Source organism: Balearica regulorum, chromosome 5, assembly GCF_011004875.1.
Source record: "Balearica regulorum gibbericeps isolate bBalReg1 chromosome 5, bBalReg1.pri, whole genome shotgun sequence".
Classification (NCBI taxonomy): domain Eukaryota; kingdom Metazoa; phylum Chordata; class Aves; order Gruiformes; family Gruidae; genus Balearica; species Balearica regulorum.
In genome coordinates, this window is record NC_046188.1 from 35771071 (window position 1) to 35796771 (window position 25701).

Genomic DNA, 25701 nt, shown 5'->3' on the forward strand with positions numbered 1-25701 from the left:
TTTTCAATTTTTTTCTTAAAGAAGAAAAAATTCTGAAAGACACCAAACAGAATAGTATTCTTTGAAACTGTACACCTAAACTGACAGAAAAATAATCAATAGTTTTCTTCTCTTTCCTACTGTTAACCTTCTGCCAGCTTAAGTTCCTTGTATCAGTTCACAGCAGAACCAGACAAGCACAAATAATGCTTAGATAGGCTGGAAGCATGCCACGAAACATGGGATCTGGGAAGCAGGTCCTTCCTTCATATCTGGCAGCAGTTACCCGCTAGATTGGCTACATGTACTGGTAAGCCATATTTTTGGCTTTAATTCCCTGCAACGTTAAACCTGTTTTTCTAAAGCCAATTTTGTTTTCTCTTTCCTTTAAAGACTTGCAGATTCTCCATTACTATTCCTGTTCCACATAATACACATGGACACACAGGTGTTCTTTGTCAAATTCACATATTTCTTAAATAAAAATTTAAAAAAGATAATTTGCTACAAATATTTATGTGGATTGGTAAAACTTTCAACGTGAACCTTAGAACATTTGCAACTGGTTTTAGTCCCTTTTTCAGTTACTGCTTTAAGATAGTCACTGAGACATGTGAAATGCATCATTTTAGAGGTTCAGTATGCAAGTACTGATGTTTGGTTCACAGTGGGAAATAATATCTTGAATTTAAATTAAGACACCCAACATCTGTCAGTTTTTCAGATCAACTATCACATAATAACAGCATATTGCAAACACAAAAATATTCACAAAATGAAAGTTAAAGCTGTAGAAGGATACACTACTAATCTGAAACCTGAAAAAGGTACTATATGAGAAATTCAAAAGGACAGCATTCTGCTTTCCTCTCCCCTTTCACTATGTCTGCAATGCTGTCAGTAGCACAGTCCCTAAGTTCTTCATCTTTCATTACTAATATACTGCTATTACCTAATTATAATTTTACATGCTGCTGAAAAACCTCACATCTCTACTACCCTTCTATCAACAAACTGGCAGATCCAGCCATCATGCATTTTTGAAATTAAGTTGCGTTATTACATTTATGGTGTGGCATGACGAAGCAGTAAGAATTCAGTTACAAATAGCCTTATTTGACCGTACTTTCTGAAAGGGGGATCAAAAAGGGATAATTTTTAGGACCAATACACAGCCACATAGTAAATCAATGAACAATAAATTATATAAAAGATATTAAGGATAAAAAGCAGATTGCCTAACGTGCAAAAAAAATGCGTAACTGTGAAGCTGAATGCAAAACCACATATCAAGGAACAAGTAAGCAGGATATATATATTGAACGACACTGATTAAAAGAAGTATTGAGACACACTAGACAAAATAACGACGTATTACAGCAATGCTACGTCAAAAAGATACTATCCTCAACTCCCAGAGTTTTAAACAGCATTTCTGAGACCAATAGTAAAATTCATTTATTTCTTTAGACAATGGAAAAACAGAAAAGACACAGAGAGTACTAACTACTGACTTGATAAGACACCAAAAACCTTCTTCTTCCTTGTCTTTTCAATGACGTGAAAAATGTATGGGCTGGTCAGTGAGGAAGCCCAGTTTTTCTCCTTTCCATTTTCATAGATGTCTGCAAACCCCACAGTTATAGTGATGCAAGGAAAGGGGAAATGAACAAAAAAGTAATTCATCAAGGATACGCTACCAAACTTAGAGACTGCAATCCCTGCCTCATAATCAAGGCAGGATTTCCCTGACAGTATATCCAAGCGGTGCAAAAAAGCAGCCACTCACACCCTCCATGATCAATTCTCCTTGTGCAAGTCAGTAGCCCCCCATTCCTGGCACAAACTCAGCAAAAAAGAGGAACTAATCAGCTGGAGTTCTCTCAGGTACCATGCAATGCGTCCCATAATGCAGCAAATTACTGCCAAACATCTGATTTGTGGTTGGTTTGCCTCCAAGAGAGATAGGCTTGTGTTGAACCCACATGCACTGTAATTCAAAATATAGCTGTATGATAGATAATGTGTCTTTATGATGCTCCTCCAAAACAAAAGACAGCAACATACCACACCCCCCATCTTCAAGCTCTTTTAGTAGCATAGGTCAAAGATGGTATAGGTAGTAGTATAGCTCACGGAGCAGTATGTCCTCCAACTGCTATACTATAGTTTGAGAATGAATGATGAACATGTTTGGGGATTCTGTTTATATATCAAAATATCAACATAACACAGACAAAAAAAAAGTGTAGAGACATTACACTGTCCTGAGTCAGGTTAAGTCAGAAGCAGAATTTTATACCACCACCGTGTGGCATGCACTTGGTCTCAAAGCTGTTGCCCACTGCAGGCAACAGAAATACAAGAATTTATCAAAAACCTCTAACAACTACATCACCACTGTACACTTTTGACAGAAACATAGAACTTTCTCCAGCAAAAATAATTCTGTTTGTCCTGAAATGACCTGAGAATAGATGGGGACTGGGGCATAAGACAGGGGAGCGCCAAAACAAAGCATCCTAAAGAAACAATGTAAATAAATACCATCCATGTTTATTCAGTTACTGCAGAACTACAGCATTTTATGCAGAAAGTGGAAATAAATTCCTTTCTCTGCACAAATGCATTTCCCACATCCCATGAGAATACAGTGACTCTCCATATGCTGAAATGGGTGATCTAGCCTGTTTTCTCAGCTAGACCTATTCTGCTTTGTACAGCAACTGGACGCTCCCTGCAGGAAAACTCAAGAAGCTGGTGCCCTGTACGCCATGCAGATGATGCCCAGTCACCACACACATACAGAAGAAAAAAAAAGAAACAAAACCCCCGTAACATTTCACGTCATTCTTTCATTCCTGCTCTATCTATATGACAATATCCTGTTTTTACATAAAGTACAAAGGGACTGGAAAAAGGAATGGAGGGAAATTCAGTTCAAACTGTATTTAAAGTCCAATGGCACATCACTACACTGAGAAGTGAAAAAAACATTACTGCACTTTGTATTTGAAACTGGGAAGAATACAGACGGCAGTTTGAACTTATTCCTCTACTCCACATTCTCCAAATCCTTTGCTTCATTACTCATTGTAGACTGAAACCTTTCCATCGTGCATTCTCTGTATCTAAAACAGGCTCTGTGTGTCCACTGACTGCCTTTTTACAAAAATGCATCAGTGCTAATGGCTCTGTAACCTTATGCACAAGCTCTTTCTAATGTGAACTGGCAGACAGAAGGATGATTTTGCTATATGTTTTCAGAACAAGCTGAAAATAATACATTACTTCATTAAGAGACATTTTTTCTGCATCATAAACATTTTCAGCTGGCTAACAAAGGATACAATAAGGCAAGAAAATAACCAATTATTATTGATAAGCGCATCAATCTGCTTTGCTGTCTCACTGAAAATAATTAAACCAATTTTCATTATACTTCCTCCTTCAAGGTTTCACATAATTTAGATAAGATTTTGTCCCCTTCCAATTATTCAACAGAAAACAAGCATTTATAAAAGTCACTTAATTGCAATTCTTGGCAGCCAGCTTAGACAAGTCAGTATAGGTATTGCCTAATCCTTTTGCTTTTATGCTTTATTTTTTTCCAGACTACACCTACTGAAACGCAAAGTCAAAAAAAATAATCTTGATATTTAATATTTTGTGCATGTCACTTTATGATTTTTCAACTATATTAATAAGATTAAATAGTATTGCCAAATACTAAATCTATTCCATCATTACAGTGATACACATGACAGAGTAAGTTAAAAACTATTTCTTCAAAAGTATTAATGGGGATTAGGTCATACGCATATGTTTGTATGTTCACAGTCTTCTCATATTGGCATATTTACCTATTGATGAATTTGTAGTGAGCCTCTAGTGATTTTTAAGCATTGCCTCCCATTAACAGAAACAATTTGCTTCCTTATTGCTCATCTAGACATCAAGTACAAGCACAAGTTCAAGTTTCTGTTATAAACTGTTTTTTCAACTGAAGGAAAAAAGGAAAAAGCTAATGGGTTGGTTTTTTTCCTTTAGACTAAGGAAGGAAGAGCCTCGAGAGAGGTTCTTTCACATCAAGAGAAAGAATATCCCTGCAAAGAGTAATCCTCTTCACTAGTTTGCTCTATTGGTGACCTTTAGAGAGCTCTACCAAAGCTAAAGAGAAGTTTAATTAGCAGAAAGGGCAGCCTTAAGAACAGGTAGCATGAAGAAAAAAGCTTTTAGTCTTTATTGTACAGGATGAGAATTTTTGAAAGAGGAATGAAATCCTAAGACTGCTTCATAAATGTTGGATACTGGAACTCATCACTTTGGGTTAGCTAAAGATAGAATTAGCCAAGAGAGACATCCTATTCTGAAACTAATGTTTTGTATAACAGCAATGATGCTCCAGTTAAAGGGAAAAACATCTCATGAAGCACACAAGAGAGAGACTTTTTCTTGAAGTTTTTACATAAAACTGTTACTGCTCCAATGCTCAGAAAGTATGATTCTAGAAGCTGTTTGACTAACTTCGATAGCAAAAAATATTTCTCTCCCCTTGACTTTTAAATTTTTTTATGAGTAATTCAAACAGATTAGTCATGTGACTATGACCTGGTGTGAGCTATATATATATATACACAACACATAACTTGTAGATAAAGAGTATAACCTGTTTCCTCCCAAAAAAAGCATTATTGCAGTTGCAGAAAACCAACCTGAAATAAGAAAAAAAGAAAAGTCTAGATCCTGACAAGTTCTTATGCTCAAACTTATTTACAGTTGAAGAAAAAAACATGACTTCTATCTAGACAAAGCATCTGTAAAAAGTCTATCATTAAACAAGGCTCAAATAATTCTATACAGATGTAAACCTATCAAGTGGTTATGAAAAACTCTACTGTGTATTGTATCTCCATGTTTATTCTGTGACTATCAGGCTTTTGGGAGGCTCAAGAAGCAGTAATATTGTTTCATTTTTAAATCATCTTTATGAAATTGTTTTATAACTACACCAGGGTGGTACAGTACCATGGATGTTTTCAAATATCTGTCTTTGCATTAACTCAAAAAAAAAACCCTTTGTTATTTGTATATCAAATCTGAACGCAACTTTCTGTTTTAGAGATCACCACTCAAACCTCAGACACCCCTTCCTCATTCATCTCCAACTTTTTTTTGGAGGGGGGTGGAGGGGAAATTGGGAGATCCTCTGAAAGATATTTTTCCAAATAGCCTTAAAGAATATGCTTCCCTAAACCCAACATGCAACATGAGATAAAGTAGTGAAGAATCATTGTCATAATGCCATACTTATAAAAACAAGATGTTAAAACATCATTTTATTTTGCCATTGGTCTAGAGTATAATTCTAAAAAGTAAAAGCTACATCACAATGATGCTCTGATCGTGCAGTTAACACTACTGTGAAGAAGCTCTAAGAATCATTTAGAATTTCCTGAAAGTACAAACACATCTGAATTACCAACAAGGTAAAGGAGGACTGGGCTGTACTTGCTGGGATGCACTATGATCCCAGGATTTTATGTGCACATCACATCTTTACCTGCAACAGTTTGCACTGGTCACCAGCCCCAGGTGCATACAGAACACTAACTGCAGGAGAACTTTGCATCCATTTTGCAGTGGTGAGCTCTAGACAGTGCTCAACTGTCTAGACAACTGGTGGACAACTTCAACTGTGATTCCATCAGGAGGGAAACCATCAGTATTACACTTGTGTGTAGCCCAAAAGCCCACAAACCCAAAACACAATCCTTGACAGTAACTCAAACTAAGTACAAAGAGCCATGCCAAAAATACTGAAGGAACTCTTCTCATTAGCACAATTCAGTTTTGAATTTTACCTCTACAAATAAATTTTACTCTGAGACAATAATCTTTTTAACACCCTTGCTAACAATTAGGGTGAAGTGGAAGGCAAAGAAATAAGGAGTATGGGATCATTTGAGCTTCTGTTGCTTCCACGGGCATGCCACCTACTGTTACAAATTAACAGGAACATAACAAGCCAGTGAAGTCAGCAAAGCAGCATAACCTGAGTAACACAGCTTCAAACAGAATACACAAAGCGGGGAAAAATCCCCAACAAAACACCAAAAATGAAATCCTTAGTTTGTCAGGCAATCAGAAAAAGGTCAAGGTCTCACAACATGCCAGTGACAGAGCCGTAGCCTAGGAAAAGCTGTGGCCCAGAATCATCACTCTATTCTCTACAAGAAAGAGGTCCTGGCTATTCCAGGGTTAAAGAGAAAGTCCGTACAGTCTGTAACTGTACCAGTTATCCTGTGGGAAAAGTGAAGCAGGAATAGAAACAGGACCTTGAGGCAAGGTTCTCACACACTCCAGCAGATTTACAGGTTTTACCAGCAGGATGTATTATTAAGTCTACCTGCAGAAGAGTTAAAGCCTTATTTAAAAAAAGTAATAATGAAAAAACACACACACATAAAAATAGGAATCACACACATGAATGAGAACAGTGGGAAATGGACCCCCTCTATGCCTTACCATAGAACACCAAATCACACAGGCTTGAAATCCTTTGATTATGAAAACCTGTAAGAAACATTCCTCAGCACTTGTTACAAGGCTCTAAATCACCACTGAATCAATAATCAGCAATTTTTTATTTCTTTAAAATACAGTAAAACATTCTGACAGCTACAAAAGGCTGTGCAGCACCATTAGACTGGCTGGAAACCCGTAACAGAGCTCCTGAAACTACCCAGTTACTTTTGTGAGGAAAATACAATCAGTACTGTATGAAATACTTTTTTTAATCAAATTTCATCACTTCTATAAATTTTCTTCAGCATAAATACCTACTATCTCTGACTTGATATAACTATACAAAACCCTGTATGATGTTCTCTGGAACCAACTACTCATCCCAGTAACACAATAAGATTTTCAGCTCAGAATTACTAAGTGTTCCCTTCCTACAAATAACTTTCCTTCAGAGTTGTGTTTGGAACAAATACCCAGTAGCAAGTCCTAATAATACATACGTATGTGTGCTTTCCATACGTTCAACTGTACGTTCACAAAACATTATCCTGAGATAAGAAAAACATTCCCACCCCATGATGTGCGCACATCCTTATTCTTCCTCAGTTAACTCCGGCAGTTTCTGTGCCGGAGGAAGGACACGCACCACCAGGCAGGCTGCCTGCCCACCTATTGCTTGCTACCAGCATTGGGTCAGCCCCAAAATGTATTTTAAGATGGACAGCACGGATTCTTAAATCTGTAGTTTTAGTTCTTCCCTAAATTCAAAAATCTTTGTTAAATAGGATGGGAAGTTCTTGGGAGAACTTCTTCAATATTCAAGGTATTACGATTTTATACTTCCTCTGAATAAAATCCACTGCATTACATGGGATAATTAAATCTAAATAAGGTAATGATTGAAAGTTGTGTTTCATACAATTAACAAAATGTGAAGCTGATAAAAGTTATTTGTTTAAGCTAGCAAAGTTTCGGGACAACCTGTTTGAAAGTTACTACATTACTTCCCCAGAGAACTGAGGGGAGAAAAAGGAATAAAAGCATTTAAGTAGGTGAGGACAGAAATGCACAGCCATCCAAACTGTAAAAAAATCCAAGCTCTTCCCAAGGAAGTTAAAAAAAAGAAAAAAAGTCAGACATGAAGCCGTTATGCAGCAGTGATGCTGCATGTTCATCTGCGTAATGGGATGATTTCAGTACAAGTGTCTCAGGTTAAATCAGCAGGGAAGTTGGTAAAATACAATGAAGGAATAACAATAAATATCACTAAACCATTCCACAATAAACAACCAGGGATTATTACAAAACATTGCAGTCCCCAGTGCAGTGAAAAGCAGGTTTCTCTATTGTCTATAAACTGAAAAGAATAAATTAACTTTGGCTGGATAAAAAGCATTTATCTTTTCCTATTGCAAAGACAGCCTTGAAAAATAAAATAAAAAAACCAGGGCTGTGACAAGTGGTTACACAGCAGCTCTACTGAGTAGGCTCAGTAACCTTCACCATATTCTTAAAACCTTTGACAATATTTTTCTGTACTGATCTCCGTATACTTCCTACACAATGCATTACACAATCTATCTACCCTATCAGTCTCAATTTTTACTCTCAATGTCCAAATTAAACCTCCTCCTTCTTAATAATGTTTTTCTTCTTGTCCTGCCTAAAATGGATCTGTTTGCAGTAACCTTTCTACCTAATGGAACATTGCTATCCAGGCTTCCTCAAAGTGCCCTTTTCACCAGAAAGGGGGGGGGGGGAAGAGAGAAAGCCTGGTCCTTCAACCTCTCCTCCTTGGTCATATCTTCTAGACTTCACATCTTTCTTCATTCCTTCCCCCCTGAACTTTCCCCAGCTGGTCCAAAACTTGCAGAAGTAGAACCAGCTCTTCTGTGTGACTGCATTGCTAATTGATACTTTCTCATCCATTAAGCTGCCAGTTCCCTTCTATAAAATTGCAGTGTAACCAGTCACACACCTCTGCAAACTTTTCCTACGTAAATGTAGCTGTGTTGCAGCTGACCTTGAATTTACACCTTGTTTCTACCATTTGTTGAGACTGTTCTGTGCTCCACCCTCCTGCCTACCCTTCCAGTTTAGCACTGTCTGCACATTTTAACGCTGTATATTTTACTCCTTTATCAGAATTATTAATAGAAACACTGAACATGAACAAACACAGAATGAAGCCTTGCAGAATCCCATATAAAAAACACCAGTTTGACACTGAACCAACTCTAAAGTTTTCGATGATTTGTTCACACACTTTTCAAGAGGCTTAATCTAAATCAATACACTCAAAATAAAATAATCCACACTTCATTCGCAATCAGTTAGGGCCTCTTCACACCTCATCACAGTAGAGAAACTCCTGAGAAGGGAAGCTCTTCGCACCTCATTAGTAATTAAGTACAGCTCACAAACCGATGTACATTAAATAAGTTTTTTTCCTAGTTGCTTTTGACAACATGAACATAAAACGTCAAAAGATTTATTGTGCTCCAGATCCAGATATCCATTTCTTCTCCTATCTGCAGAAGCTCTGTTACAGTGTTCTAAAGGAAATCAAATGTATCTGTATATGAAAAATCCAAGTTTTTGTTACCATGCCTGTGAACAGATTGCTTTCTGCACTTGCTGTAAAGTACAGTTAGACTGTAAAGATTTAGTTCATACTAATTAGGAAAAAATTATTTGATGCTGACAGCATTAGATGTTCTCTTAGTTCTACATGTGCATGCACCACGAGAATGAAGATATGATGTACACTAAACAAATGTGATGTCATCTTGAAACTAACCATAAGAAAGACTGCACTAAAATCAGCCTGTTAACATCCATTCTGTAACAATAAAATGTTTACTGCAACCAATGCCCAAAGCCAGAAAAGGAACATTGAAACAGACTTGCCAATTCCAACTGCACTGAAGTAATAGCATACATCACATGCACACTTAGTGTATCAAAGAAAAGACAGTTAAAAGAATATTTTGTAAATATTTTGTAATAAACGACAAAAGAAAGTCTCCTTAAACCAGCCACATAAGGATGTGGTCAAGGACCACCAAAATAAAACCCAGTCTCATGTCCACAATTTCAGAAAGTTGTTTTTGTTTTAATAGATTGTATTTCATAGAGAGAGCAATTTAAAAATTCTGTCAATACTTAAAATATGAATTCCAAGCAAGTTAGAGGAGTTCACATAAAAATGGGAGATAATATTGGGCCAATGTCAATCAGATCTTTAAGCATTATAATTCAACATTATTTTTCTAAAAATGAATACTTGCACATATGTTCTTTTTATTTAACATAGAATAGATGAGTTAAAGCAGACAGAAACAATGGAAAATTATTCAAGATGACAGATCTACAAAGAAACCTGCCATTTGGTAAACCAGCTGGTTATAATTAGACTTGGATTCATTTTTGAAGGGAGGACACAAAATCTTCAGTAATCAAGCCAATTAAATCAACACACACACTAGTTACAAAAAGACCGGACAAGCGCAAGATCCTTTTTTCTCTTCACAAGGAAGAGCACTTTTCCTCATGGTTTCTAAACCAATTCCATGTTTGAGAGAGGCAGCATCTTGTTTTAAGAGTGGAGCTGGGGAGTTCCTCAAACAGCTATCTCCTCAAGAGCTGACAGAAATCGTAAAACCTTTCATCTTGAAGACCCTGATCCACATCTGGATCTACCATGCAGGGTATGAGTAAGTCAACTATTTATAAACAAATAGCACCCTGATCTCCTTCTACATTAGCACCCAGCAGAGGAGGGGAGAACTGACTCAGCAAGTACTGGGAACAGGCTTTGCAAGTAGCACAGCTGATCACCCATTACTAAAAACAGAGAATTACACGACGCTTACAGGAGTGTAAAACATGTGGTGTCCAGCCTTCACTGGTCCACAAAAAAATGAGAAGCAGATGTGTCACCACCACTACAGGTTGGGTTTTTTTCCCTGTTTTATAGGTCAGAAATGATGTCCTCCTGCAGCTTCAAACACAAACTTAGGAACCATTAAATTAAAACATCCAAACCACAACATTTGAAGATGAACAATCATTTTAAATGAATGCAATTGACTAAGAAATATTGCTGGCAAAATATTATGCAATTTAATACCAATTTCTACTTCACTGTAAAAAGTATATCCAAGAGTTTTTAATGAAGTTCAGTTTTATTAACAGTCCTATTACAATTTACTCAATCCATTCATCTATAATTTTATTTGCATTTTACTGCTCTGCCCATAGCAGACTCAACAAATCCAAATCCAGTTATTTTAATATAATTTGATCTAGATTTTGTCATAAGGCTTTTCATAACTGAAGACACAATAACGAAACTTCTCAGGCAACAACTAAAGCTCCATCAATAAAGAATTACTTAAATATCAAGCTTAACAGCAATAGTTTTATAAACAAATGGAGTATAAACAAATGAAATTATAAACATAGCATAGCTTTGAAACTATAGAACCACCTAGACTTAAAATTATTTTCAGGAAATAATACCAGGTCATTTAAATCCTGATTGTACAATGCTAAAATGATCCCAATCTAATAGGAAAATTCCTCCAAAATGCCAAGTTGACACCAGCAGCGCGGAAGTGCAGAGTATAATCCTCCACAATTTTTACCCTAGAAAGCCCTTGAAAATCCAATATATTATAAAATTACAGTGTTCTTACCCTCCCTTCTCCAAGGAGTTTCAAGGGCCATTTGAAAAAAATAAAGGGGATTTTAAGAAACTCCAGCTTCTCAGCACACAGTAAGGAAAGTGATGTGATAAGACCACTCACATTCCCCATACTATTACCTGGCTCTCCAGGTTTGCAGTTTACACATCACCACCACTTGAGAAGATCTGACACCTGCTGCTGAAAGACAGCGAGGTCTCCTCTCACACCAACTACTTACTCCAGGCCAAGCACCCTCTTACTGAGGTGGTGCACTTGTCTAAAACAAGTCACTTTGCTGAACAGAGAGAACGGTAAGGAACTAGGAATAAAAGGGGCAATTTCCTGCCAGGTAAGAGTTGAATCTGTTCAGAAAACATGGTCTAGCACACATCAAAGACAGTACAAAGGAGCTTGCCTGACCATGCAGATGGAAGAAGGAGGTCCTCCTTGTTTCAGAAGTGGTAAATTATGAGATGGGCTCAGAGGTAACACTAGATGTCAGCAGCTGCAGGCTGGCACAGGTGTTGACACTACTGTGGGACTGCTGGAAGCCAGTCCCATCAAGCTGCTGAACACAAGATTCGTAGCAGGCACGCTAAGAGACCATACAGCGCTTAATATCAAAAGCGTCCTATGCAGGAAGAGTGTTATGCTTAAACACTCTTTAGTGAAGTTCTGGGAAAATCTTAGCTATTGCTTCACTTTTAAAGACCCAACCCACATTAGCCCTGGCCGAAAATAAAGTCTCTGTGCTAGACTAAGATGAAGAGCATATCAAAGTCAGTAACACAGTGATCGGGCAAAACATATTGTAAGCTACCCCTAAAGAAATCTTTTAATTGCTTCCTGAAATACTTCAAACAACAATCCAGACAAAAACACATACATATAACATGATTCCCTTCCTGAGTGCACCTGTTACATTATGAAGTGGGTCCTGCTGGGTCAACAGTACCAGAGAGAATATAGACATAAATGTATTTCAACTTGGTAAGAAATGATTGAATGACTTGAAAAAAATCAGTCCAGGACAGAAGTTTCCTCAGCTCATATAGGTGCTGAATTTCCCTCTGTGCCTCTGTGGCTCATGAGGGAGTACTATTGTTTCACATCCAGAATCCAAACCTGTCTGCACACATCAGTATGAACTCGGCAATTTATATGGTTTACAAGCGAAATTACCAAGGAGCGCTCTAGGAAACAGTACCAATCCAGCTGCATCATTTATCTCCCAAAACACAACTGCTAAAATGTATCTAAATACAATGACAAGAGAGATGAATATTGTATATTTTTTAAATCCAACAACAACCACAGGAGTTCTAATATGGATAAAACACTGGCTGGGTCCAGCTGAAGCCATGGCATCATAAAAGTCAAAGTGAATCTAATCAACGTGATGCTGAAAATGGGGTAGCAGCTGGTCCATCTACATTAGGACTCCCAGTGCTGCCAACACCAATCAGTATTAGGTCATCATTGTAATCTTTTTGCCAATCCAGGGACAACCATGATTTCTATGTTGCAACAACGCTAAGGGAAGCAAGACAATCTGAATGTAGTACTGTCAAAGCATTTATAAATGAAAACTGTTTTTAAAGGCACAGTGTTGATCTCAAACCATGGTGGGCTGTAGAAAGCATTTTAACATACGTGCAGGAAATTGAAGGTGTAGTTGTGGTACACTTGGGCATGTCTGTGCTACTTTTAATCTGCTAGAACACTTTATAATTGGTCAAAGCAAAACCGTCAACTTGAATTAATGAGAAATAAGCATTCCAGTGAATCACAGATACCAATTCTGTAAGATGAGCTATGTTACCATGTCTTCATTGCTACTACCAGAGACTGGACAAGACAAGTACTCATTTCAACTTCTAATCAAGCAGGCCAAAACTATTCAGCAATTCTTCATCTCTGTTTGCAAACAGAAATGTATTTTTCAGATGTGTTTTTCAAACGGGACTTGTATTTTTCAGCACAAATAGAAACGTATTTCGGCCAGAAAATCCCTATCTATGTCTCCACCTGAGCACGCAGGTGCTGGCTGCTGCTATTTCAGGGGAGAAAGAAGGGGGCAGGGGCAGGTGCCGAGCTGAGCAGGGAGGGACGGCTGGCAGTCTCGGCGCCCTCCACGCCTGCACCCCGCGGCCCCACACTCCTTCCCCACCACCTCAGACTCCCGGGAGAGGCGGTGGGGCGCAGCTGCCAGCCCGGCTCCACCTCGGTAAGGGGAGGAGAACGAAGGATTGTGCCTCTACCCCGGCGGCCACCCCGGGCCCCGCCGCGCTCAGCCCCGCCTCCCCCCGCTCCCGCGGAGGGCGGGCTCTCCTCCTCCTTACCCGCCGGTTGTGGTGGGCGGCGGGCGGTGGCGCTGCCCCGCGACCCCGAGGCTCTCGCCTGCCCCGGCCTCCGCCTCCTCGGTGCCCCTGAGCGCCGCCTCTTCCCCGGCCCCCGCCTCCTCCATGGCCGTGGCCATCCCCGCCGCTTCCTTCGGGCGCCGCCTCGGCCGCCCTTTCCGCGCCGCCCGGCCGCCGCCGGCCGTGTCGGCCGCCTTCCCTGCGGGGCCGGCTGCCGCCCCGCTCAGGCTGCATGGCCGGGCTGCGCCCTTCCCCCGCGCCGCCTGTGGCCGGGCCGGGCCGGCCTGTGCCGCGCCGGTCCCCGCCTACTCCCGGAAAGAGGCTGCCCGCGGAGGGCGAGAGAGGGAAATGGCGGGGGCGCCCGCGCCCTCAGCAGCTCCCCCTGCTCGCGGCGGCGGCGGCTGCTGCACAGCCGCGGGCCTCGGCAGCGGGCCCGGCCTCCCCGGCGGAGGGGAGCCGTGGTCTGCCCCACTTCCCCTGGGGCGAGCCCCTTGCAGGTGTCTCGGGAGCGTTTGCCCACGTACCCTCTGCAAATTTCAACAAGCAAGGAGCGAAAAACAAATAGCTTTCCACACGTATGTCAAACAAAAATGCTTTTAATGTTTAGAAAACAGCAAGCACTCTTGGCTAAAGCCATAAGAGTCACAGAATCCTTTAGGTTGGAAAAGACCCTTAAGATCCTTGAGTCCAACCATTAAGCCAGCTCTGCCAAGTCCACTGCTAAACGGTGTCCCTGAGCACCACACCTACACATCTTTGAAACCCCTCCAGGGATGGTGACTCAACCACTTCCCTGGCCAGCCTGTTCCAGTGCTTGACAACCCTTTCGGTGAAGAAACTTTTCCTAATATCCAATCTAAACCTCCCTGGCTCAACTTGAGGCCATTTCCTCTTGTCCTAGTGCTTGTTACTTGGGAGAAGAGACCAACACTCCCCTCACTACAACCTCCTTTCAGGTGGTTGTGGAGAGCGATAAGGTCTCCCCTCAGCCTCCCTTTCTCCAGGCTGAACAACCCCAGTTCCCTCAGCCGCTCCTCATGAGACTTGTGCTCCAGTCCCTTGACCAGCTTCGCTGCCCTTCTCTGGATATGCACCAGCACCTCAATGTGTTTCTTGTAGTGAGGGGCCCAAAACTGAACACAGTATTCGAGGTGCAGCACCACCAGTGCCAAGTACAGGGGCACGATCACTTCCCTACTCCTGCTGGCCACACTATTCCTGATACAAGCCAGGATGCTGTTGGCCTTCTGGGCCACCTGGACACACTGCTGGCTCACGTTCAGCTGGCTGTCGACCAGCACCCCCAGGTCCTTCTCTGCTGGGCAGCTTTCCAACCACTCTTCCCCAAGCCTGTAGCATTGCATGGGGTTGTGTGACCTAAGTGCAGGACCTGAAATTAGCTTTCTGTAGCAAATGAGGGAAAAAGCAACCAAGCCCTGGCTGACAGGGTATTATTGCACACAAGGCTGTGCTACGTGAAGCGTGTGATGTGACTCTCCAGCCTCTTGAAGAGCGTCTTGCTCTGAGGACACAGAGCAGGGACACGGAAACAGCTTTGTGCCATAGAGCTAGGCTGGTTTGTCCTGCTCTGCTTGAATTAGGCGGGCACCCATTTTGTCCGCAGGAAAGCTCACCAGTTCCCCAACAGTAGGCTTGCCCAATCGCTCCTAAGCATGCAGGTTGTCATTTGACAACACACATTAAGACATCAATCTCGGTTTTGAAGGGGTTTTAAACCCAGTAGTCCTTACAGCAAAATGTGACCAAAGCTCCCGTACTGTGAAATCATGGGCTGTAGTGTCTTTGTCCTGCTACCTGCAGTTAAGGGCTGCTGCAAATCAGTAAACTAGCTTAGCATGACTCCTGTGCAACACAAGCAAATAAATCAAGTAATAGGGACCAGCACTGGCAAGCACATTGCAAAGGCATCTAAACGATTCCTTGTGCAGCCAGCACAGGTCTGGCAGACCCAGTGCTGAGCTAGAGCTAATAAAACCTGGCAAACCCAAGCTGTGCCTGCATCTGTGGTGCAATTAATCTGTGACATGAACAATCTGCCTGCAGATAACTGTAAGCTGACTATATGTACAAATTTAACAACTCACATTAATTAATACTTACAGCTAGATCAAAAAAAAATCACTAATATTTGGCAACAAATAGCAAATATCATTACAACTCACAAGTGCGAAGTTCATGCCTCAATAATTATGAGACAGATAGCAAAGTCATACTGTACATGTGCATTTTGATTTTGTAATTTAATTTTGATCTCCCTATTATTATCATCTGTTATGATAGACAATTAACATAAATTATGTTACCATAGCACACAAAAGTCCCACTCACAGGCACTATTGCCTTGAGTAATACACAAATAGAGAACAAAAGGTAACACCGCAAAGTGTTAACAACAGACCTATGAGACAAAAGATGATAGAGTATGAAGAGATGCCGAGAACAGTCAACATGCCAAGAAGAGATCTTTGCATACTAGCAGCTTAGTTACTGTCAGTTTTTATAGGCGTTACAGTAAAACAGCCCATTAGGGAGGGAAGGCTTTGCATGATGATAACGAGAGTGCTTTTTACATAGAAATTAATTATAGTTTCTATACTGTATTACCAGTGTTCCTCCCGCCCATGTCAGTTCAAACCAAGAACTGTTGTGTCAGGACAACAATTTCTGCTTCTCCTGTTGCTCTGAAGTCTGCAATCCACATGGGGTAGCTTCAGCAGTCTTTCCTTCTAAATCCTAATGCAAGGGAGGGTAAGCGACCTAAGAGAGGGACATACTTGCTACCTGTGGCAAAAGACAAAGCATTACAGGCCACAGCGTTTAGGCAATTTCTAGTCTCCCCTCTTCTGAGAAAAGTGTCATCTTCTGGCAAAAAAAGGCAGAAAGTTCAAACAATCTCCTATAATCATCCAAAGCGGCTGCTCGACCCCAGGTGTTAGGCAAATGTAGAATTTAGCCAATTAGTAGAGGTTTATCTATGCGCCTGACATTCATAGCTGATGCCTTTTTAAGACCATCTCTATCCTTTGCTGAAATCTCGCAGAAAAGTCATGAGCCCTGGCAGTTTCAGGTACGTTAGCTGTGAGGGCCTGGAGCCGGCACAGCCCCCTTCTAGGAGCTCCGTTGGCTACGTTAAGAGTTTAGCTGGCTGAGTCCAAGGTCAGCTCCTCTGCTGATAAGAGTTGTTGTGAAGAAAGCTAGAAGCAAGGGCCTCCCCCTCCTTTCCCTTGGGAACAGCTTTTAAGGTAAGGCTGTACCGCTGGCCCTTGCCTGTGCCACATGGCAGCTGGGCAGCAGCTACACCCACACCTGGTCTCCTACCTCCTTGATCCTGACACTGATCCTGACATGGACCTGCTGGCTGGGCCTTCTGGCTTGGTCTCGTACCTGCCTCATCACTATGGACTTGCTATGCGATCACTGGATTATGTCTGACCCTGATCGCTGGCCCCGATCTTGAACCAAATGTATGGCTCCACACTCTGCTGCTTCTTGGTGAGGTCTCTGCTCCCAGCTGCCTTGGTATCATGCTCCACCCATGGCTCCCCTTCCCTTGCGGAGCAGCCAGCTGTCACTGCCCCCTGACATTGCCACACTAAATCCATTACCGCACTGCCACGCTTAAAAATTTAATCACACGGGGCTGTTGACATGCAGACCCACTGTGCTGGCCGTCCACAGAAAAAGAAGCGTAAGCCGTGTGAGGTAGCAGACACACACAGATTCATCTCTCACAGCGCAGCTACTTATCACAGCCACGCAGCTACTCTGCACACCTTTGTTTTGCATTAAATGAATTTCTGCACTTCAAGGTTGTGTAAAGATTTGTAAAGCCAGCATGCCCAGCCATCAGGGCAGCTCTGACTTGGGGGAAGTCTTTGCAGAATGCAGAACCAGGATGAAATTTCTTTCCTCGCACGGGCCTCATTAGCACTGCTGTGGCACTTTAGCTATTCTTGGCTGCTAGACTGGCTCTGGATGCTGCAGAGAGCCAAGTGTACAGATGGTCAACCTGCACATACTATGATTATTACTGGGTTGCAAGGCCTATGCGTGAACCAGAATCCTATTGAGTTAGGTTCAGTATACGTTGTGTATAAACAGAATACAGATGCACAAGCATTGAAATATAAGACAGGAGATGACAGACACAAACAGATGGAGAAGGACCAGTTTGGTTACTGCAATAGACAGTGGTCTCAGTACACCAGCAAATTTACCCTTATCAAATTTCATCCCAACAGGAGATAATCTTCAGGGAGGGTTTGAGAAGAAAGATGATACACTTCTGCGGATATATAGATGTCTTGGATGACAAAAGTGAAGGAAACAATGAAAGCAAATAAGGGGATGATAAAAGAAAATAAGATGTTTTTCTGAAAATTCAACAAGTGGCTATAAACTATTGATGTATTCAGCTGATGAGAGACAGGACCCAACTACTTGGTACAAAAGATAGATGATGACACGTGGGAGAACGATAGGCTGGGAAAGCTTGCAGTTAATAAAAGACACTTGCCAAGACCAAAGAAAATAATGTTCTGAGAGTTAGGATGAAAGATGAAAACACAGAGAAATGCTGTGGATGGGTAGGGAGGACATATAATTGAGATCTGATGCAGAGAGAATCCTAAAGACGTAGAGTTGGACTTTAATAAGTGACTTACATGGTAATTTTAGCTCAACATGTCTCTGCTTTGAAAAAAGGGATTGTCTTACCTGTTTTATACTGGCTAGATGCCCAATAAACAAACTTAATTTCTCTTTCATTTCTCATTTAAAAACCTAACTTCTATTTGTTTATTCTGAACTTACGGTCTAGCAGGATTAAGCATCAAACAAGTAATTAGCATCATCGATGTGATAGAATAACTCAAAAACCAAGAGAGATCTGTGAAAAAAGCAAATTGCCTAATTCAGGCATGCATTCACTGGGACAAGAAACAGCCGTGAAGTATTACACCATATTAGAAAGAATGTAGGAAAGGATGGACGTCAGAGACATTTGCATTAGTAGAGTGACAATTGTGCCATTTCCATCTTTTGCTGCTTATGCAATCTACAGTATCAAGTTGGTTTTGTTGCATTGTTTGTCACTGTGGTAATCTATTGATGATTCCTCTTCAGTTTACTCTTTCCTATCCTCAACCCTACCGTTCACTCACTTGGCCTACCCAAACTGTACTTCCATGCCTCACCCAATCAGTCTCCTCTGTCCCCAGATCTCCCAACAGTGAAAAGTCTTTCCTACCTAACTTACTTTTCCAAAAACATCTTTGTGGCCTTGCCTGCTCAAACATTCCTCCTTAATTGCCCCAAGAAGTTGTAACACCTAGTTGTTTCCCGTTGCCACCATGCCAGCATGGTTCCTATCTCCTCATGCATCCTCAGTTTCCTCTATTTCTGCTGATGGTGACTTCCACAGATTTTTCAAAGACAATTTCTGAAATCTTGACATGTCTTCTATGTAGTACTGTAGGAAACAACACAGTGACTCACCGTCTTATTGCACTGCAAAACTTTAAATGTCTGTCTTTAAGAATATGTAGAATGTCTCCTAGGGTATTCAAAATATAACAGCTGGCGTGATTCTTAAGAAACAATAGTTGTTTTGATTGCATTTAGAAATGTCATAAGATGCTGGAGTACATTGTCCTAGAATGTACATTTGTGTGGTTTAGTTATGTTCACAATGTTAGAAATAATAATCAAAATGCAAAAAGAGAGCACAAATAATTTGATAGATTGTTTGGCAAGTGTTTTATGATAACTCTAATGGAAGTCTGTGCTATTTAATGAGATATTTTCTTTTTCTGTTTTTTCTTTTGATCTTTACAGCTGTCTCTGAAAGAATATTTTCAAGTACAGAAACCAATATGCAACAGTGCTAAGATCTGATGACAACATACCAAGAATAAGAATGGAAGTAAATTTATTCAGCAATTCTACTGTTATAAACAGTTCATCCATCAACCATAAGCAGTTAGAAGGGCATAGCCTCTGGGAAGTCATTACTATTGCCACTGTAACGGCAATTGTAAGCTTAATAACCATAGTGGGAAATATTCTTGTAATGATATCCTTCAAGGTTAACAGTCAGCTCAAAACTGTCAACAATTATTACTTGCTCAGTCTCGCCTGTGCAGATCTCATCATTGGAATATTTTCTATGAACCTTTATACATCTTATATACTCATAGGGCATTGGTCTCTTGGAAGCCTTGCCTGTGACCTGTGGCTAGCGCTGGACTACGTAGCTAGCAATGCCTCAGTAATGAACCTCCTAGTCATCAGTTTTGACAGATATTTTTCTATCACAAGGCCTTTAACTTACAGGGCCAAACGCACGCCCAAAAGAGCTGGCATCATGATTGGTCTGGCTTGGCTCATTTCCTTCGTGTTGTGGGCACCTGTAATCTTGTGCTGGCAGTATTTTGTGGGTGAACGAACAGTACCGCCTGAAGAGTGCCAGATACAGTTTTTATATGAGCCCATTATCACCTTTGGTACTGCAATTGCTGCTTTTTACATTCCAGTGTCAGTGATGACCATTCTGTATTGCCGCATCTATAAAGAGACAGAGAAACGTACCAAGGACCTTGCTGAACTGCAGGGTTCGGAGTCTGTGGCCGAATTTGAGATGATTAAGCCTCAGAAAGCTCTCCTGAAGTCTTGCTTCAGTTGCAAGCAGCAAAACTTAGTCAAAAGAGAGAGGTGTCAGGCTTCCTGGTCTTCATCTAGTCGAAGTACATCAGCTACGGTGAAAGCCTCTCAGGCAGCGAGTACTTGTAACGACTGGGCTAAGGCTGACCAATTAACCACCTGCAGCAGCTACGCATCTTCAGAAGAGGAGGATAAACTTGCCGCTGATTCAGTTTTCCAAGTAACTTACAAAAGTCCATCTAAAGGTAAGGCAGAAGAGTTTAATGAGAGTACGGATGTTGTTGTCAAAGACCAACCTGAAGAAAATGATTTTGAAAATCAGAAATACTTTTTGTCACCTGCCAAAGGCCACGTACAAAAAAGTAAAAAATGTGTGGCCTATAAATTCCGGTTGGTGGTTAAGGCTGATGGCACCCAGGAAGCCAACAATGGTTGCCGTAAAGTAAAAATAACTCCTTGTTCTGCTGCTCTGTCAAAGGATCCTTCCATCAAAAGCATGGATCCAAATGTAAATAACCAAATCACCAAAAGGAAACGAATGGTTCTTATAAAGGAACGCAAAGCAGCACAGACTTTAAGTGCCATTCTTTTGGCTTTTATCATCACATGGACTCCCTACAATATCATGGTTTTGATCTCCACATTCTGCTCTGACTGCATTCCCCTGACATTGTGGCACCTTGGTTATTGGCTATGCTATGTGAACAGCACTGTTAACCCCATTTGTTATGCCCTCTGTAACAAAACTTTCAGGAAAACTTTTAAGATGCTACTTTTCTGCCAGTGGAAAAAGAAAAAAGTGGAAGAAAAACTATACTGGCAGGGCAATACCAGATTGCCATAATTGCTCTTATATAAGGGATGAGGGGGGAAATAGAAATTGATGTAACCTAGTAAATTGACTGTAATTCTGTCTTTTCAAAGCCGTTGCTTTATATGTCTAGGGGTTAAAAAAATTCTGCAGAAAATTTTGCATGAAAGTAGTGTGCTTGGGATAAAGAAGTCAGTGTCTGCTGTAAGCAGCATAGGGTGTTTGTGATTATGCAGTAGATCTGTGTTAAAGTTATTATGTTTGGGGTCTTCTGTCCTTTCTTTCAGCCTGAGAAAGTGTAGAGGAAATGATAAATTACCAGAAATTAGAGTGAGATGGTCATCCAGTCATCAGATCACGTCATCCAGTCTATCTCCCTGTAGTGCAGAACTGTGTCTTCCTATAGTTCCTTTCTTCCTTTCTAGTGTATTGTCTATTTAGTTTTCAGTGTACCAAGCAATGGAGCTCATACTACTTCCATTTTGAGGCTTTTCCACCTGCTGTTGGAATAAAACAAGGACTATTTAAAGGGGGAAATGCTGTCATCCCCAATAGTAAATGGTTAGGGAGATTCAGAATACTCCAAATGAACACACATAGGAGAATGTAATACTGAGAAAATTTCCACTTTAAGGATGACTTTTGTGGAGACATAGGAAGGGCTGATAGTGGAGGACATAGGTAATGTATTTTGTATATGAAGAAGCCAGTCCCAATCTCAGTTCCATCATGCAAGTCACCGCCATCAGTAAAAATGGTCATAGTTAGCAAATACCTCTGAATTTTTCCATTTCCCAATGCTTCTGAAGGAAATTTTAAAAATTTATGTGATAGTGACCATGGTACAAATCAGAACTGACTGTAAAGCTTAATGGACATAGTCTGTCTACAACACAAGAAAAGGTTTTTTTGCAATCATCTCCTTTGTTGCACTTATCCTTGCCCCAAAAGTTTCCATTAATGATGGAATGATGCAGAAGAAGAGAAAAATATGTATCGATGCCCTGTGCTTTTACCTATATGTTATGAAATTATTAAAAAACAGTGACAGAATTGGCATCTCATAAAGAAGAAAGATTTTTAAAGTATTTTTTTAATATTTCCATGAAATTATTAAGGACACTTTGCACTTTCATAGCACTTCTTATCTTTAAATAGCTTTACAAATGCCAATCAACCTTAGGTGTTTGGAAACATATCTCCAACATATCTCCAGCCACTATCTTCTGGTCCGGCAGAACCATGTCTGCTACAGGACTACCCCTTCGACAGTTGTGGCTTCTGGGACTGGTGTGTACTGGCCTAGTTATGAGCTGAGTGAGGCTCTGGCCACTAGCTGAGGTTTGTCGGGGCTTTGGGTATGGTGAGGACACTTCTGTGGCCGGGGTGAGCTGCATATGCCTGCCTGATGCCCATGTTACATCATCAGGAGTCCTGCAGCATTGGCCAAGTGAGTCCAAGGCCACTGAAACGGAGCTGGTGACCCGGCTCCTTGTGGTGGGAACAAATGTGAAGCCTCCAAAAAAGCCATGAGAAAACAAAGTTAATGGCGACAGGAGTCACAAGGAGTCGAGTGCTAAAGTAAACAAATGTTTATGAGTAAATGAGAAAGAACTGCACGTATGCAAAGTTCAGATTCAGCTCTAGCCTTTCTATCAGAAGTCAGAGTGAGATGCTCTGGAATATTAGTTTGGGCCCATCTTCATATTATATATACTTATATGCATCAGTGGGACATTGCAGTGGTGACATGACCCAGTTGCACATTTCAGGGATTGTGTTAGTCATCCTGAATGTACCATTGCTCTCAGAGAAATTGTTCATTTAATTTATTAAATTATCATAACATCAAAATGTTTCCTACAGATACATAATTCCTCCATGTCAACAGCCACAGTAAAAGTAATTAATTTTATCATCCCCAATCTCCAGAGGGGAAAATTGTGTCAGTGAAAGATTAGCAGTGTAGTAATGTAAAACTATGTTTTCTAAATTCATCTGATTGATTTTGTAACACACCGTACTGTGCCTATTATTTTTTGTGCATTAGAATATGATTGTTTATTAAAGGAAAGTATGGGTCTTAATAAAGACCCTTTCACTAGCTTTCCTCTGTCACTATCCAGAGCTTTTCCTGTGTACAGTAACTATGTACAAGTTGGTTATTATAATGGTTTTGTTTTATATTACATTGGATTGGACATTCAGTAAACTGTGTTTGATTTTTAGCAAATTAATGTGTCCCTCTGTGGCACAAGCTGTAGTTAAAGGCAAAATTTATGAGGTAGTAACAGTTGCTGCTAGCTGCAGTGTTGTTGCTAAAGTAAAGCATTGGCTTCCACTGAAATTAAATGGGATATTTTTTTTTTTTGGTTTTGGCTTCTGTTGAACTAGAGTGTTCTGTAAATGTTTATGGACTCTGTGCTCAGTAAATGTATTAGAATACACGGTGATGGATGCAACAATGTTGGTTCAATGTAATTGTGAAATATGTGCTCAAACCATGCTGCTAGCACTACACCATGTGAGAGGTTACATGGCCGAACATGGGTACATTGTAAATACCTAGAATTATATAAAGAGGTGTGTGTTGCTTTATTGTTTATTCTTCAAAAAAAATCAAAACCACAAAAAGAAAAATGTGATCCTCATCAGAGTATCCGTTAGTACTTAATTATATTTTGTTCTCAAATTATATTTTGTACCTTTAAAAAGTGTTGTGGGACTTTCACAGTGTAAAACAATCTTATTTCTGTCCTTTTAATGAGCCTTTTACTGATCCTATCATTGATTATGGTCATGGACCGATGAAAAGATCTTTTTTGATAAGATTACATTTTATTTATGCATAATTACATACATATAGAGACATATGTATGTATGTGTTATCAATATAGATGCATAAATCTACAACCCTAACTAAGCTTTTCAGAGACCCAGCATACTTTAATATTTTTGAAAATTAGATTTTCCCACAAATTGGGTGGATCTTTTTCGTCTTTCCCTTTTCATACATACTAGCCTCCCTAGATATCCCAGATCCCCATAAATTATCAAGTAGCATTAATTCTAATTTTCTGTAAATATAATTTGTTTGTAGATAAATACTTGGAAGAGTTTCCAGAATTTTTAAACGGGTGTAGAACACCTAGATACAGTTGTGCACTTTCTGTGACTACTTAGCACAGAGTGAAGAGCTTTGCAAAGTATGGAAAGTCAAGATAGAACATAAATGCAGGGGTTTCCTTTATAGAAAAATCCTGTTGAATTGAGGAAGGATGAAATCAAAAGGGTTACAGAGAAAATGCTATAAGAACCTGTAAAATAGGACAAAGCATATCTTGCCATCAACGATATAATTCAATTGCTAATCACATTTATCCTACTTAACTATGCATGTCAATTAGTAACTGCTATTAACTGTTGAAAGTTATTTTTATATGTGGATTTTTGTCCTCATCTCTATTGTAGCCATAAGGAGACCTGCATTTGGATGTATGGACTTGAGGAGTCTAGATCCAGAGACAGTGATGCACTTCAAGGAGATATCCTTAGTTGTACTTCCTTATTACCCTTTAGATATTGTTCCAGTTTTAGAGCTGAGTCTCATGAAAAGTCCCCATCTCTAATTTAATTATTCTGATCATCTTATCTCCCAAATAGGACTTTTCTCAGAACCCTGTGACATTGCCTGCTTGTCATATTTGATAGATGACCTGAATGTGTCCAACTAATTTAAGTGAAAAATCTTGACGTAGTCAAGGATAGTCACATACCTGAAGGAATAAAAATGTCACTGGGATGTGGTAAGTATGTTAAATTTAAATGAGAAGTCATTTCAACAATTAAAGAATCCCATATCAATCTGGAAGATGCTGCTTTCTCTTAGAACACAGTTGTTCTGAAACTGGATACCCAGTTTGAAACTGAACTGAATACCTGTGGACTTTTTTCCAGACTCTGGATTTTGGATAGAATTTTGTAAGATGCTGCTTTACTTGTGGTAGTTAGCAGTTTCCAAATCACCCCTTCATAGTCTGGGATTCCCAAAATCTTCATACCAAAGAGAATTTTTGGATTTTTATTTTTTAAAGTTACTCTATAATTTTTAGGGGACATACATACTTCTGCCTTCTCTGGATTCTTTGCTCTAGGAAGACAAACAAACAGAATGCTGTAACTTTCCTCTGAAATTAATTTTTTTTTTGCTTTCTATAGAGATAGAAATAATATGAAGGAATCACTTGGTCATAGTGAGAACCAAATACCTGTTTCCTCAGTTGTACATAACAATCAAGCTGTGACCTGTACATCTAGGTGCACCTCTGTTGGAAAGGACTGTCCCCAAAAAACGCCATACTGCTTACTCCTGTTTGATATTCCAGAAAGATTAAAACAAAACAAAAGAAATCAAAACAAAAAACAACGAACACCGCACGTTTCATTACTTTTATGAGCTACAGACCATTAGAGGTTGGAACTTCCCTCTGAAAGGCTCCCCGAGAGTGTTTGCCTGTGGGGACTCCAAGGGCTCCATCAGCTCCTGAAATGCTCCCACAGCCGCTGGGTAGTCAGTGGCTTCTCCATTTTGAAATGTCCTTCCAAACCTGAACTCCAAAAATGGATGCTGTGTCTTTTCACTTAAATACTT

The 25701-nt window shown here is 40.2% G+C and overlaps 2 protein-coding genes across 2 annotated transcripts in view; one reads left to right on the forward strand and one right to left on the reverse strand.

Moving 5' to 3' along the window:
• Window positions 1-13893, reverse strand: part of AVEN (apoptosis and caspase activation inhibitor) — a 97621-nt gene extending 83728 nt beyond the window's left edge. Inside the window, exon 1 of the mRNA XM_075754126.1 lies at window positions 13541-13893. Coding sequence (XP_075610241.1) covers window positions 13541-13792 — 252 coding nt within the window. The 5' untranslated portion in view covers window positions 13793-13893. The remainder of the gene's footprint in view (window positions 1-13540) is intronic.
• Window positions 1-25473, forward strand: part of CHRM5 (cholinergic receptor muscarinic 5) — a 54367-nt gene extending 28894 nt beyond the window's left edge. Inside the window, exon 2 of the mRNA XM_075754125.1 lies at window positions 19415-25473. Coding sequence (XP_075610240.1) covers window positions 19497-21083 — 1587 coding nt within the window. The 5' untranslated portion in view covers window positions 19415-19496 and the 3' untranslated portion in view covers window positions 21084-25473. The remainder of the gene's footprint in view (window positions 1-19414) is intronic.
• The last annotated feature ends 228 nt before the right edge of the window (window positions 25474-25701 follow it).